Here is a 17237-nt window from a genome sequence, read left to right as displayed (position 1 = left end):
ATTATTTGTAATACATTTTTTATTTATTTTCTTTGTTTTTTGTGCACGAGAGCTATCTTCTTGAAGTCTTTCTTTAGTTTAGGCTATCAAGCAGGGGGACGTCCTACACTACTCCTACACTATCTTGAGCCATTGGGGAACCTAATGACTTTGATAAACATGTATTGTATGACCGTTATTACTTTAGGCCAACCAAACTCAATTCTAAAGATATTTTCGTTCCTACTTTGAGGACGATTTAGATGGTTTCATTTTCATTCATATTTATTAGTGGGTAGGTAAAATTAAACAAGTGTTACAGGAACTCTGAATATTTTATTGTCAGTAGGCAAGTTAGAGCTACTCTCTTTTTCGTACCTATTTGTCCATTGTGTGTGTGTCTTATCTTCAATCTTTGTCCAGAAGTTCGTCTAGATTTGATCCAGTATTCGAAGAGACTAGTGTGTCTATTGACTACCTGCCTTCTCGTGCCTTACACAGGTACACTATTTCAGGACTTTTCATGTTCAATATAATTTAGATAGTATGTGTCGCGAGAGGCCGAGAAAGAAACATTTATTTTACTACAATATTGAATCGAGGACATAAAATGCATAAATAAAAATAGCAGCCATGGCATTTGGCTATTGTATTATGAAAAAAATTCATAACAAAACACAAAAATAACATCATTTATGATGTGCCTAACAAATTTTAATTAATATCACTAAAACTATTAGTCTTCTATAATTTTAATTCTTCCATCAGTGACTACGTGTAGCGGCGAATTCTTCCTGATGTACGTCTCAAATATCTTCTGGTCTCTTCCGATCACTTGCACGTTCTTCTTGTTTTCTTTGAACATCTGAAAAAAAGAAGAAACCGTGTTACTAAACAACTCTAGAGTACTACAATTGGCTACTAAACGTGACTCTTCCCACCTTTCGTTCCCACCACTGCAACTCTTGTGTAGCCAGAATCTACAGCTTGACCGCCAATAAAAACTCAACCAGTGAAGGTTTTGTCCCGAGAGAAAGTTAAGTCATTGGACCCGCAACGAAATCAATTAAAAGAACAGGAGGACTGAGGAGTCAGTTTAATTAGGTACTAGACAAAAATAAAGCGACATATTTCAAAATTGCATACAATAAATGCTAGCCATTTATTGTATGCAATCATCTTATCTAAAGACGAAGCACACTTATCAACCTAGAAGAGGATCGTATCTGTATCAACTCGAGGCGATCAGTTGTCTTTGTATGAAACTCCGTACTGCAACGCACACTTATCCGCGCTTCATTTTGTAAATGTCTCGCCTCGCGGCGAAAGGCGATACGGTATTGATCCCTTTCCGGGTTGATAAGTGTGTTATAACCTTAAAAGCTTCTGTCGTGGCACGGTCGTGGTTACAAATAACAACTCTAAATCCTTACCGTATATCCATCCCCTCCACCAGCCAGGTAAGCTGGTGCCGTGACTTGATAGAACTTCTCGCTGTCAATTCCACTGCCACTGTTGCCGATTGTCACGGACGTCACCCGATGCCCCTCCGGTTTTGACACGTTGTATGTCACGTGAAGACCTGGAACAGTGGAAAAAGGTTTTAGGCTATAGTCTGGTCGCTGAGCACGTAGGATTTTATCCAATGATGGCGCGAGCGATAAGGATAGGTAGCTTGGGGTTATTGGACAAAATTCTAAGTGCTCAGCGACCAGACTTTACACGGAAAAGTTGTTCATCATCATCATTTAATCGTATTTAGTGGATCTCCACTACTGGATGACAAACCCTGATGAAAAAGCCTGATATTCGCAATTATTTGTCCCTTAGTCGTCTCTTAAGGCCTACCACTAGGTGGTCAGACGACCTGTGCACCTACCATGAGTTTACGTTAGGTGTGCTCGCTAGCGAGTACGTCAAAAATCTCTATGAAGATTTTGTTTCTTGAAAGTAGCCACTAGGGGCGCTGCACAGTATGTCATACAATTATTGTCATTTTTTTACGTAGTCGCTAGCGAGCACACCTAACGTAAACTCATGGTAAGCACACAGATGACTGTTTATTAAGGAAATCTTTGGGAGAGGCCTTTGTCCAGCAGTGGAGATCATTTGGTTGAAACGGCAAAGAACGAAACACTTTTTACGATGTTCACAAAAGTAGGGGTAGTCCTATTTTACTCTACTTGAACTACACCGCTACATTGTTAAGCTGTTGTGTTGAAAAACAAAGTATCCACTATCTTATTAAGCGATCATTTCACGTAGCGAAGTAGCTATGTCAAAAAAATCCAGAAGGAAGCAGGGAGATTTTGGAAATTAAACTGTCACGAACTTTACTTGATCTCTCTAGTAGCTCTCTAGCTTAGTCATTACATAAGGTTTTCTTACCCGAAACCTGCAGCACCCAGGGTCCTTTAAAGGGGTGGTTGGCCCAGGCGTCCCTCACGCTTCTCTCCAAGGCTTCCAGCACCCACTTGCCCTGCAGCTCGAAGGTCTCCATTCGATCGTTGAACGGTAACAGCTCGAATAGCGTACCTTCTGTGATTGCTGGAATACGCAAGCAAAAGTATTAATGTCTGTTGGAAATATAACCTCTTTTCCAGCATTTCCTTTTGCTTTTATGTATTCCGGTTTTATTTTTTGTACTGCATTTATTGAGTATAAGTAGAATAAAAGCAGTTTAATTTAGTCCCACATAACTTAATATGTCTGCCGGTTAAGTTTCCGTCAAAAGTCCAGAGGTTAGACGAATATAGCATTTGACTACTCGTAAAAAGTATGGGCTACCTTTAAATATTAACTACCTTTAAGTACATCGATGGGTGCCTGGAATAAAGCCGCAATAGCCATAGCAGCAGTTTTCCGATTAAGTGATTTAAGTAAACTGCGGGTCCCTATACACCTTTTGATTTTTTTTCAGAATTTATCTTTGAAACTGCCTGATTTACCAAAAGCACTATGGATATTGAATCGTTATTCCCATTCATCATTTAAAATTTGTTGACCGGAATAATCGTGCCATATACAATATTAAAACTTTTATTTAAATCTTCTACAAGCAAACGGCTATTACTGTATCCTTCACATCAGCGCCCGAAGCTGCAATACACTATTGCTGTTTGATTAATTGCACACTTTTTACCGGAATAAAACCACAATGGACTCTTACGGAACCGACTTTCAATGTATGAAGCGGCAATATGTATTTCTACCTTTTTTAAAGTATATTCTAAGCACTATAACCTTATGCACATTAAATGTTACTCCAGAAAAAATAACGCATCGTTTGATATACAAACCGTTTTGATACGCCTCGTAGTTTAGAATTATTCAAAATTGACACTAAATCTCTTCTCCTGTAAAATTGTGTTTTGTCGATTGTGGCTTTATTCCCGGCACCCATCGACATATTTAAAACTTAACTACTTTTATAAACAACATTGGGTTTTCTGCAAATGTAAAATAAACAAAAAAAATGTAATCAAGTATACTTACTGCCTTGAGGAATGGACGACTTTATGTTCCCTCGTTGGATAAACGACAAGAAATCCAGACTTGATTTTACTTTCGACTTGGCCTGAAAAGAAAATTGTTTCAAATAAGTATTTGAATAGCATTCACTGCAGGAAATCAAATTATTTCAAATTAGTATTGTATTCAACTGCTGGAGCACACCCTCTCTTAATTACCAGAGGAAAATCGAAGATGTGGCTTACACTTTTGACACGGCCAGATGGGTTAGGAGAGACTTGATGTTCATATAATTTATCCCTTAGTCACCCTTAACGACATGTAAGAGTAGTAAACTGTAGTATGACTTTATAGATTGAGCCAAAGAAAATGGTTCAAAATAACTTAAATGGCATAAGATGAAATAAAACTTACGTAATCATTCTGTGAGTCGACCAGTGCATCTCCCAAAGCGCATTCCCCAAAAACGCAGTCCTCAAAAGATAGGGACGTCTTGGTCTCCCCAATAGGCACGTTTTCAGCTTTGTGAACTATTTCCGCGTACGGCGCTAGCTTTACTTTTATTTCAGCATCTGGAATTATAGACCAATCTTCTGAAACTATTTTAAAATGGAAAAATAAGCCTGGGATAAACAGAAATTGTACCGAAATGTTCAGTTTTTTATGTATCTGGATTTTAAAAACTTCAGGCTTTTTCAGGGCAGGGTAAAAATTCCCATGAGACAATAACCCAAAGCGGGAAGAGCCTGGATTCGGGTAGCGCAGGACCGGTCGTTATGGAAATCCTTGGGGGAGGCCTATGTCCAGCAGTGGACGTCATTTGGCTGAAACGAACGATCGAACGAATAACCCAAAGGTGTCGATTCGACTTTTGAGAAACTTTGACTGTTGGAAAATCATGGTGAACCCACTCCAAACACAAAAAATATTGAGGGTATTACCTAAATAAATTGGTAAAAGGTCTCTTCATAAAATGTATAAAGACTGTCATACCTTCAGCGATAGATCGGTCCAGGAATATAGGACCGCCCTCGTATTTGACCAGGTCTCCTCGGAAGTCGAAGAACAACGTCAGATTCCCCATGTACTTGGTGAACGCTGATGCTTGCACGATCATTGTCTGAAAACAGAATAAACAGCGTCATTATCATCAGGGTATTTAGTCCCAACTTCAGGAGTACGATTCTCTCTAATTTACCAGAGGCAAATAAAGGATTTTGGCCTACACTTCCCACGCCTGGCAAGATAAGAAGACGACCCTCTTTAATTATTAATTAGTCTTTAATTAACAAGAAGCAAATGGAGAATTTAGCCGACACTCCACACGTTAGCAGACGGGCTGGAGAGCCTGATGTTCAAATAATTCCCTTAGTCGCTTGATCTTGCATACCGCAAAGAATAATAATGAGTTACAAAGTCACCAATACTACTATATTGCATATACCAAGACGACCTCATAAAGGTAGCAGGAAGGTGCTGGATGCAGGCCGTTACTAACCAAGCGATATGGAAATCATTGGAGGAGGTCTATGTTCAGCAGTGGACGTCCTGTGGCTGAAATGATGACTATAATTACTAAAGTACCTACAGTCGCCAAGCAAGTAGAATTTCGTCCAATGACCCCAAGCTACCCATCCTTACCGCTCACGCGTCATTATATTGCTGTCGCGACTGTGCGACGGGCGGCCACAGTGGGTGTGCTGCCGGCGACCGGACTTTACCTTATGTTTCTTATCCACCGCGGATTCCACGAAGATGGGATAGGGTCCAGCTACCGGTTCCCCGCTGGGAGAAGGTCCGTTCCATAGTAAAGAGTGTGTGTGACCGCCGACTATGATGTCTATGTGCTCCCCGAAGTCACGGGCGAGCTCCCTGGAAAGAGAAGACAAACGGTTGTAGAATGGCATAAATTACCTAAGCCTTGTTTGACTTGAAATAAGGGCTGGAATCAGACGTCTTACTATCGCTGTTAAGAGCCAGAATAATACTAATGTTCTCGTTAGGTACTCCAGGTAGACAAATACTAGGCTAGTGTTAGGAAAGAGTGGTTGACGGGGAATAAATAAGCGTATTATGTACTCTCAAAATTATAAATACTTAACTCGAAAAAATCGAACTGCCCGAGACGGGATGCGGGAATCGAACCCACGACCTTTGGCTTGCCGGGCGACTGCTCTCCATCTGAGCTACTTAGACACTGGATTAACCGTCACTCTGTTGCGGTCAAGTTATTTATAATTTAATTTGAGAAGCGACTCTACTTAAATGCTAAGAATAACTATTGTACTCTCCAATCTTCAGTCTAAAGCCTAGATCCTTTGCTTATTGTCACAGATTGCTTCAGTTAGGTACTATAAGTAACAACTGAATCATACATAAATTATTTACAATCAATATTTCAAATCAAATGGCTTAATATTTCAATCAAATGGTTGTCATAGTTATATGATCAAACGAACTTACCAAGTGAAGTTCGATCTGAATTATCCTGTTTTCGCCGAAGAGATTTATTTTACCGTGTAGTACCCCTGTACGACAAGACAATCCGCACACAATATTCAGCGTAGTAGTAGTAAAAAACAAAAAAGCGGGCAACCCCACCCCTACCACGCTGTGGGCTCGGTGTCCGAGCGGTCTCATTATATTTAGAGAAGAGATGACATTGACGTTTACCTCCAGGGAAGAAGATATAGAAATCTTCGGGTTGGGAGGGACCTTAAATCTCTTCGGCGAAAACAGGATAATTCAGATCGAACTTCACTTGGTAAGTTCGTTTGATCATATAATTATCCTGTTTTCGCCTCCGAGATTTATTTTACCGTGTAGATGTTTAGAGCATGGATCAATGTCCATGTTAAATGGTTAAGAGAGTAAGAGAGTAAATGTCAATGTACTAAATACATAATAAAGCAATATTTTTGTAATAAAGCAATATTAATAATCGTATTGCATCACTTATTCATAACAATAAAAAAGTATCACGGTCTCAACAAGATTTTGTTCATTATAGAGTATTATTAGATACATTTATTTGTACTTCTATTAACTGTTAAGTACGACTACTGATTGTAAAAAGTTGCCAAGACAGTTGACAGAGCATCCTGTCTATCCAGCACACTGGCTAATTGTGTCAACGTTGACAGCGGCGCAAATCGCAGGCAATAATGCCGCGTGTCGCGTGCTGTGTGGGCTGAACACCCTCGTGTCGACACTACTTTCCTATATTTATCCAGTTTCATCTCAGAACTGAGCTTGACGACGGTAGTGGTTAACACCGAATCGATCACAGTGACTGCAAGGCTAACACTCTGATTGTTGTAAAACATAATGTGGTTAATTAAAACTTATTACTTTATTTGGATACAGTTTGACCAGTATTCCAAAACAGTATTAATTTGGATTCCAAGTAACACTGTTGCGAGGAAAAAGTTTGGTTTCTATTTAATAGCACCTTTTAATAGCAATCTTTTGATTCTTGAAACCTGACCCATAAATTATAATATTTATTTAAATAATTATATATTTCAATAAATTATATGATTTCACTAACGATATTGATAAGCGGTGGTTATTTAATGTTATTATAGGATGCACCCGACTTTAGATAATGCTAAGAAAATCGAGTAAACTAGGTACAATGATGTAATTGAGCATTGTAAAAATATTTATTTGTCAGTCATTTGGTGTAGTGGTTTCGAAACGGACTACTATGCCGAGAGGTCCCGGGTTCGATCCCCGGCCGGGCAGAAATTGAATTGATACAATTTAATTTCTGTGATGGGTCTAGGTGTTACTATGTATAATATGTACTTATGTATATAAAAACGGTATTTAAGTATGTTTAAATCCGTTGTCTAGGACCCATAGCTTTGCTTAGTTTGGGACTAGAAGCGTAGTGTAATGTCCAAGGAAGGATATTTATTTATTATTTGCGGAGTGTATAGCGGAGTCTGGTACGTTTTGTTTGATCCACGACTGCCAAATACAAAACTCACTGGCAAGGAAAGGTAAGCTTAAATGGGCAATATGGTACTACTGATGTACCTGTTGCCCCAGCACTCAATTTTTTTTTTTTTTTTTAGTGAAAATCGTATTGACGTCTAAAAAAAAAAAGGTCGCCATTCTAAGGCGAATTAATTGGAATTAATTCATGTTAATCGTGTAGAAATCTCTACGCCAGACGATAAAATATGAATTATGACTAAATATCAAACAAAGTTCAAGAAACAAAAAATAGGTTTATGTCATGTACTGAAACCAAAGCGTCTAACATTTTCTGAGACAATATTAAACCAAGCTCCTACTCCGTGTCTTTATTCAGACACCTTGATTCAGTCAGCTTCAGTATTGTGATGATTGAATTTTTATAATCATGCAAAGAAGAAATAAAAAAATACTAATAAATTCTCAATTTATACTTCATAGAAAGGGAAGAAAGACTCATTAATTATTATGAGTTTGTGGCAGCGTCATCGATTCGTAAAATAAAATCGCATTATTTTTTGGTATTATTAAAAAATGTCCTTAATCTTAACTAAAGGTTACAAGTAGTGGTAGTACTGGTAGGTACCTACATAATACATAGTTTATTTTTTGTGGTCGGTTCGTTCTTCGACTGACCAAAGTCCACTAGTCTGGTTGTTATTACAAGCGGCCCGAATTCTTTTTTGATGCATCAATAATTTTCTATTACATTGATTACAGTGTAATTATTATCGTGTTATATTTATAAAGGTATAGTTATTATCGCTTTAACGCATAATAAGATACTTTGCTTGTCTAAAAGATTTAGCAAGATAAGAAATGATTGAATGTATTTCATGATGTCGCATCTCTTCTTATGAGAATTCTAACGTTATACATAAATAATTTATACGAACCAATTCTAAAACAGAACATGGAGCTAAAATTGTCCTTTTTTTTTTTGTAAATAGATAATAATGGTGACGATGAAGCCTTACTTTGTAAGACTATCAATAGTATTATTAGCATTAATCAAACATTGATTAGTAAGTACAAACCTACATAATAATGTTTTTCCAATACAAGAAAAAATGACGTCATCTTATGTACCGATACCGATACAGTTTAAGGAAGCTCTTAGATTTTATCTATTATTTATAGATACAAGCTGGTGAGACGTCATGAATTAAAAAATAAAATAAAACACTTTGTAAAAATATTAAGGGCTAAAGAAAGGCCGCAAAGAGACAAACAAAAATGTTGCCTGTTTGTTCATATACAAAACAAACATGCGTTAAAATAAGACCATAATTCTATTTGCTTTTCAGTGGCTATCGTGTTTATGTAATAAAAATATATTAATAAGTTTCTTTAAACCATAAATGAATCTTTTGTTAAAAGTTTAATTGTGGTTAAAATATCATCCCTTTTGAAGTGCTTAAACCACATAAACTTTGTTTAGCATCTTATATAAACGCTATCTAAGTCCACCATCTAGGAACATTTTTTTTTTTTTTTAACAAGTGGGTAATCTCAGAATGTACTCGTGTCGACGGATGCGATTAAGAATATTCTTAATATCAACGTCTCTGCGCCGACGTGTATAATTATTTGTTATGTATAATTAATTATGTTTACTCGCATGGTTATGATGATTATGAAAAAAACATCAGGGTTTGAATCGGGAATCGAATAGGTATCTCGGTACAATAAATTCTGTAACCGGATATTAGGTATATTGCATTTAACATAAAAATATTTTAAGCGGCCAGCACATACCTGTACATAGATGGCGCGTCGTCTAGGGACGCGGGTTACCTTGGTGTTCTGGTCGGTCTTTAATGGCGCTTCCCGCGTTGCGCTGGCAGCGCTGGGCATGCGGCGGCGGCGGCGCGGCGCTGCGGCGTAAATAAAGGCGCCTGCGCTTGTGGAAGGCGGCGTGGTTGCGCCGCGGGCGGGTGATAGGTCTTACTTAGCCCATAATACCATACAGCAGGGCGTAGCTTGTCGGTACGGCCTCTGTATAAAGCCTCGATTCACACAGTTATGCGAACGGCTAAAGCTTATATTATATATTCAGTGCAGCAGCCTGGATTAGTTGTCATATCAAATAAATACCTCTTTTCCCGTTTTAGAGGATTATAATGAGTTATAGTTGTCGATCGTCGATGTAATTGGTCGACCGACCGGAAATGTAGAAAGATCTTTGTGGGTTTCCAAAATGTGAGACTGATAAGTACTCACAATCACGATGTCAGTTAATACGAGTCGTTGCATAGAAAAAACGACATATTGTTATACTTCATATATAAAGTAGACATTTATTTCCACTTCGACTCGGTTCGGTCAACAAACCGGCCGAAGGTTAATTTAGGAACTTTTATTCTGACCTTATAATAGCAAGTAATGAATCTACATAAATGCACTTTGAATTTTTATCTGATACTTATTTCTTTCTTACTAGCTTTTGCGCAATCACAAGACTTATTCAGAACCTTGTTTCATATTGAAAAAGAATCCTTTTCTATTTAGACCAATATCAATTGGTGTAATGTATAAAAATACCAAACAATAAAATTATTCAGTTACCCTTTGTTGCATTGAACAATGTGTATGGCCACAGGGTCATCGGTCGTTATAAGGGCAGGCGGAGGCTCGACTGGGGCGAGTGCGTCCGCGGCGCCGGGTCATCAGGCTCCAAGACGGTTGATGCTTCATAAGGTGTAAGGCCAAGAAGGCAAGCTCTTAATGTGGGTAGTTTCGTACAAACGCAACATTTTTCTGTATGAGCTCATTATGTTATGTTTTTGCGGCTTTTTTAAAAATGGCCGAAAAAAAAAGTTACTTAACTCGTAAAAGTGAATAATATTACAATACCTGGCTATCTCGGTGATTAATATCTCGTTTTAACTCGCAAGAGCAAAAACGGCTACTGGTTAAAAAATAACCGAACATAAAGTGGCTGCTGGTTAATATCTCGTATTAACGCTACTGGTTAAAAAATGACCCGCAAAAATGACCGATTAAAAAGTGGTTGCTGGTTAATATCTCGTATTAACTCGCTAGAGCAAAAAATGGCTACTGGGTAACATCTCGCATTACCTCGGAGCAAAAGAATGGCTACTGGGTAACATCTCGCATTACCTCGGAGCAAAAAAATGGCTACTGGTTAACATCGCGTGTTAACTTGGAGCTAAAAATGGGTCAAAGTCACGCGTCGTGTCACAACGCTTATAATAAAAATTTACGAGCACTTGCACAAAATCGTTGTTACAACCAACCTTGTGTTGGGTCTAATTCTCGTCACTTCACTGTACAACTTAAAATAATTACGTTTTTTGTCGGTAAAAACGTCCTGGTGACGTCACTTAAGTATTTTTCTTATACTGCGTGCGGTCGTTGCGCGTGCGCACAAAGGAATGAGACCGCTCGGACACCGAGCCCACAGCGTGGTAGGGGTGGGGTTGCCCGCTTTTTTGTTTTTTACTACTACTACGCTGAATATTGTGTGCGGATTGTCTTGTCGTACAGGGGTACTACACGGTAAAATAAATCTCGGAGGCGAAAACAGGATAATTATTATTAAAAGCTGCTCGTGAAAGATGTTTAGTTAATTAACTACATAAGTCATCAAACAGCTGATAAAGTTATATGACTCACTAAAGTCCGAAATCATTTGCACGCGACTGTACCAGTTAACGTAACCCCTAATAAAGCAATGTCGGTTAATTTTGTACAATTGTATAATGGCGACTACCAATCAACTAACAACCTGATTCCTGTCTTTACTTGTCTCGTGCCCACGCGAATTACGTTGGCATCTTTTCTTTTTCCCCACTATCCTACGAATTCTAATACTAATTATTTTAAAATGTGAACGTTTTTCAGGATGGATATTTGTTACCTACTCTTTGATACAAAGAAATCAATAGAAACATATTTTAATAAAACTTAACTTATTGTTATATCAAAAATTTTTTTTCAGTGACAGACATGTTTTTTTTATATTTTTTTTATGTTTAATGCAAAAATAATCCTATTACTACCTAACTAGCGGCCGCCCGCGACTTCATAGGTATGCACTTCGTTTTTTAACCCCTGAGGGATGAAGTTTCGTAAAATCCGTTCTTTATCTTATATTTAGATTGTTTATCACTCACTTATCAACATCAAGTCCGCAATGCGAGAGCAGTATGATAATGTCCACTCCCTTGTCGGTCAAGGTCTGCGCTTCTCGCCGAGTCGCCTCGCGGGGATCCGTGAACTTTACTTTGCCCGGGGTCGACAGTTTCTGAAAGATAAGACAACGATTATAACTAAATCACTTATATGTCCCAAATACAGCTAGTTCTATCATTAATTTCTAGGACAACAACTGCAGGCAACTTCTGATGCTGAGAAAGAAAGGAACCTTTTTTCCACCAAAGAAATGATGGTTCCATAGGCAATTTGGCAGGATCGTAACATCCATTACAAGAAGTAAATAAGTAATGGAACGAAAATGCACGCAATTGAATGAGGTTAAAACTCTTTAGAAAACTTTAATAATCTGATTGGTTCTAAAACTCTTATACTAACTTAGCAATCAAAGCCGAACTGGCCTGAACTGCAATCAAGTATTACAAATCAAACAGTCTTGTAGAAATCCAGCCTTTGTCCAGCTATTAACATTTTTTGTTTGAAAAGGAAACTACCTCAGTGTCAACAGTGATCAGTCCGATGATGCCGATCTTTCTGCCCTTCCTCTCGATCACAACATGCGGCTTGTAGAGTCCCTGGAGGGCCGGCTCCTCTGAGGAGTCCATGTTCGCAGCCACGACTGGTGCATTCAGACCTGAGAGGTACGGCGCCAGGCCTTCCGGGCCGTCGTCGAATTCGTGGTTTCCTATCGCCTATAATGAAAAAATTAAATAGGTAGATAGAGTATATTAGGAAAAGATAACATCTCTGTCAGATAAGTTTATTTTCTCTAAATACTAGTTAACAGAACTAAAATTAATCTACATGATTGTAGAAATGTAGTCTCCATCTTCAAAGATTTAAGACTAAGTAACTAGCGTGAGCAACAACCTGAACTTCAGACTGAAAGATTTGTGCCCACTTTAAGAATATAAGTAGTTGCTGAGGAATCATTGAATCCATCTTTTAAACTTGGATCAGCATTTACAAGCTTCAAATGTTATCGTAAGTTTGTTCTGCTGCTATTTTATCAGACTAAGAATAGAACTTAATTTGATAGGTAAATATTTGGATCATTTTGAAGCACATTATATAACAAGTACATCACTTTGGTAAGATAAGATACACTCCTTCTTTCTATTATGTGATACTAGCGGCCACCCGCGTCTTCGTACGCGTGATGAATTTTGCAAAATGCCGTCTTAGTGAGTGAGCACCTACGTTCTAAAAGGAACCCCCCATGCAAAAATTGAGACTCCTAGCACTTGTAGTTTCTAAAATTTCGTGATTAATGAGTCAGTCAATCAGTGACCTTTCGTTTTATAGATTAGATGAATGAGAAAGTTTGTTATAAACCGTATCACCCAGATCTCTTTCAAGAAAGAAGAATAGTTATATTAACTTACATGAGCATCATGGGGCAGCATATTCATGAACATGGCTGTGATGTTCCACTTCAGAAGCGTGTACCAGTATGTTCCTTGGAAGCTGTCTCCAGCATTTAGTAGAACGAAATCTGGCTTCTCCTCCATCAAGACCTGGATCTCGTGGTAGAGACGAGGAAACCCGCCCAAGCAGGAGTTGTTGTTGAACCGGCATGTTGGTGTTGCTACCGACGTCTCTTCAAATCTAAGGCATAATTTTAAAGTTCATTATCATCATCATTTCAGCCATAGGACGTCCACTGCTGAACTAGGCCTCCCCCAATGATTTCCGTGTTGGTCGATTGGTAGCGGCCTGCGTCCAGCGCCTTCCTGCTACTCGTACCTTTACGATATTTTAAAGTTGGTTATCATTAAAAATTTAGGGCATACGATTAGGATTAAAAAAAGTGATAATCGTGCGGAAACGGGTCAACAGTTTCGTTGGTAAAGCTATCAAATTAATTACTTGGTCAAGTAAATAATTTCCTAGTACAGTTAATCCTGTATTTATTGTTATAAAATGCTAAAAAAACACTGTTAGCTTTTTTGTCAGATGTCTATTTTTGATTTCACATCTTCAGAACATTTGGCATTATCTACCAGTTAACCTCAATGCAGTGATACCTAATTACTTTCGCTGTTTCTATTCAACGTTACATTTAGATACTTTCGTTGGGTTTCTATAGCAATCAGAATGTAGATTCTGACTATAACCCCACTTAGCGTGTGGTGGAAACTAGGCATTGCTGGAAGCGATAAGCGGGGTAAAGTAAGCCTATGTCCGTTTTCACCATCAATACCACATTTTTAAGTGACCCCTATAATAACACGTAACAGGAATTTGATTTTCAAAATGGGTCACTTCAAAATTAGGGATTGATGATGAAAACGGGCACTAGTCTCGTAACTCTTGAGTGGCGTTTATGAGTAAGAGGTCTCGAAATTAACAATTCAATTTCGTTCGACTGTACCACTGTTGACCTTGATTCGGTTTTACTCCAATGCATTTCGCGATCATCTGGTTTTGACGTAAGCAGTTTCTTTCGCAAACTCGCCGGCTGGACGACATTTTATACAATTCTGTGTCTAGATATGAAACTGGTTTTATGAGATCCACGTAAAGTAGATACCTAGGTATATGGGACAGTTCATCAGGCTAAAAATTTTTGAAGAAAACTAGCTATAAAATTAAATATTAGGTCCCTACACGTAAAATTTCAGTGTTTACATGCCAATATCAATAGGTAGGTGAGTCAGTAAGTTACAGTATAATTAACACAAACGTGTTTTTAATAAATAAAGGACTAAATAACCAGTTCGAAGCTACATATATTTTTTTATAACTAACTAGACCCATGGCTTCGCCCGCGAGAAATTTTGTCTGTCACAGAAAAACTACGAGCATCCGTGTTTCAAAAATTGGGATAAAACGATTCTGTTTTCTTTTCCGGCATTCAAAGTATCTAATCCAAATTTTATGAAAATCGGCTCAGTGGTTTAGGCGTTAAAGCGTGACAGACACTGTTACTTTCGCATACAAAATACATATTAGTAGGGAAGACATGAACCTTCCATTCAAACATGACGGTGAAAATATAATGATAAAAATATAGTTTCACAATTATTATTTCAACTCTATCTGATATTTTCTCGTTACGTCCTGTATGCTTAGATTAATAAAGCCTGAATGTAAGTAAGTATATTCAAACACACAATATGCAAAACATAATAGGTACCTACTTTGTTTTACGGTTTTAACACTGTCATTATTATCGCAAGGTGGTTTACGTGAGAAATACATTAAACCTGTACATTACTTTTACTTCAAAATAAAATACAATGTTTACATTACTGCCATTCTCCGGGAAAAAACCTTCATACTTATGTACGTACACTCTATTTAAAGAACAATACGTAACTTTTTTTTTTATACATAACAAGGCAGGTATTTGACCACAATCGCACCTAATGTTAAGTGAAGAACTTACATGAAAAGAAGCTACCATTCTTTAAACTTGTTATATCATAGTATCATCTCATAAATAACTAGATTAGACTAGACTTAAACCGCAGCTTCGTTTGAATTCGATGACCCAAACATAAAGTCGGCCAAAATTTAAATGTAAAGTAAGTAGGTATGTATAACTTTTGTCGTTTTAAGGATTTAAGTATGTAGTATTTTTCAGCATATTATTATTATTGAGGTAAACTAAGCCAAGGAAAGGAAATAGATCCAGAAAAGTGCATTGGAGTTAGGATAGGACACTTTTTTTTAGGATCTAAAGTACCTATTAGTATGTACTACTATTCTGCTTATAACTAGGCACCTTGAACCTTAGAGGAAAGTTAAACTTCATTGCGCAATTTTAGCGAACTGACGGATACTACTCTACCTAAGTCATTTGTATGACTTAGGTAGAGTAGTATCTATTTGTATAGCATTTGTATTTAAAACTACGTTGTTAAATAATAAAGTAGACTGAAAGCACTTTCACAATCTATACTTATAATAAATCTGTAGAGAGGTCAATTCTGTACATGAAATATATTTTCAAAATAACTATCAGGGGGTGATTAGTGATCGATACTGATGCCAAAAATGCAATAAGTAAAATTTTTGTCTGTCTGTCTGTATGTTCCTTATAGAAACAAAAACTACTGGACGGATTTTAACGAAACTTGGTACAATTATTCTTCATACTCCTGGGCAGGTTATAGTATACTCAGGAATTCCCACGGGAACGGGAATTAGCGGGAAAATCCTTTTGTATGAAAAATCTAAACCGCTTATGTTAGACGCTTGAAATTTGGCATGCAGGTATCTTAGTAAACTTAAAGCTTAGTTACAACAGGATATTGCAAAATTCCCACGGGACCGGGAGTTAGCGGGAAAAACATTTGTATGAAAAAATCTAAACCGCGTAAGATAGATGAAGGGGGAAAAACGGGATCCACGGGTACGAAGTCGCGGGCGGCCGCTAGTTTTGTAAATATATTTAGTATCAATCTTCAGTTGAATGACTGATAAATTGCATACCTAGCTATTGCCAAGGACTGAAATAAGGGAAGATGATAGAAACACGACTAAGAAAGAATATTAACAGTCTAATTACTGCGATTAGAGACAAAATAAATATCACAAAATAAGTAAGTTATACCAGACGTTAGGTAGAGTCGTTAATTTTTTAAACATAATTAAATGCTTATCTTTATGTCGGTCTCTATTTACATTTCTATCTATCATCGACTAAATTCCTTATAGTGAATATTTTAAACTAAAACTAATCTAGTTTTTGTCTGTTAAAGTATATTAACAAGGATTCTTATTATCATGACATCTGATAATTTCAATATTAACATAACTATTAATAGAATCGAACTTCGTTATCGCGTTTTAGAACAAAAATATTATTGTTTCATCATAACTTATGAATGACACAAGGTCAAACAATTGATATAACATACCTGGCATGGAAGTCATTGTAGTGTATTATATCCAGCTGATATAATCCTTCGAAGGGCAGCGCAAATCCATTAATTGAAACTATCAAGAATGACAATGAAAAAACACTCGAAAACATTTTTGTTTAAAACACTTTTGCTCACATGCTCAAAACTTCGCGGGCGCGGTATACGAATATAGAGCAAACTAGTTTCGCGACAAGTCTTGACCGTTCGCGGTGCGTTCGGTGACTGACTGGCTGATTGTCAGTTAAATCGCGCGATAAAGTCACGCGTGACGCGAGAGTGATGAGTAAGGGGCGTGGCAGACTGTGCAAAAATTAAGGCAGGCGTTTAATAGATAAACTTCTAAAACTTTACGTGTACAAAATTAAGATAAATTAAATAAACAAGACGTTTCATCGTGATTGACACTGTTTATTATTGTCTACTTAGCAATCATAAAAAGTTTTTATACGTAAAATAATAGTGCCGAAAGTCCTTGTGTTACAAGTTTTAAATTTTGTAGCCAAAATTTTTCTGTTCACCATTCAGCGGCCCTGTCCTGTACTCCCTTTATCCATAATATCCTATCACCGTGGTTGGCTAGCAGAAAACTCTTCATAGAAATAAGCTCTCTATTTCTTGACACTATTTACTATGTAAATCCGTGTGTACGAACTGTTAAATATGCGTACTCATAGGCGCGTTAAAATTTTATTTTCAGCATACAGACAGTATTTTAAATAGGAATTTTATTCCGCAGGTCGCTTTGAGGCA

The 17237-nt window shown here is 37.4% G+C and overlaps 1 protein-coding gene across 1 annotated transcript; it reads right to left on the bottom strand.

Moving 5' to 3' along the window:
* Window positions 1-295: 295 nt before the first annotated feature.
* Window positions 296-16730, bottom strand: LOC135082202 (apyrase-like). The gene is made up of 11 exons (XM_063976970.1): window positions 16482-16730; window positions 12999-13221; window positions 12108-12305; window positions 11574-11704; window positions 5172-5322; window positions 4444-4570; window positions 3865-4022; window positions 3475-3556; window positions 2368-2526; window positions 1413-1561; window positions 296-844 (listed from the first exon to the last, which is right to left on the bottom strand). The coding sequence occupies exons 1-11, from the start codon at window positions 16595-16597 to the stop codon at window positions 716-718; spliced, it is 1623 nt and encodes a 540-aa protein (XP_063833040.1). The 5' UTR covers window positions 16598-16730; the 3' UTR covers window positions 296-715.
* Window positions 16731-17237: the final 507 nt, after the last annotated feature.

Source organism: Ostrinia nubilalis, chromosome 21, assembly GCF_963855985.1.
Source record: "Ostrinia nubilalis chromosome 21, ilOstNubi1.1, whole genome shotgun sequence".
In the NCBI taxonomy this organism is placed as follows: domain Eukaryota; kingdom Metazoa; phylum Arthropoda; class Insecta; order Lepidoptera; family Crambidae; genus Ostrinia; species Ostrinia nubilalis.
Note: the sequence above shows the minus strand (reverse complement) of the source record. Positions and strands in the feature narration are given on the sequence as shown.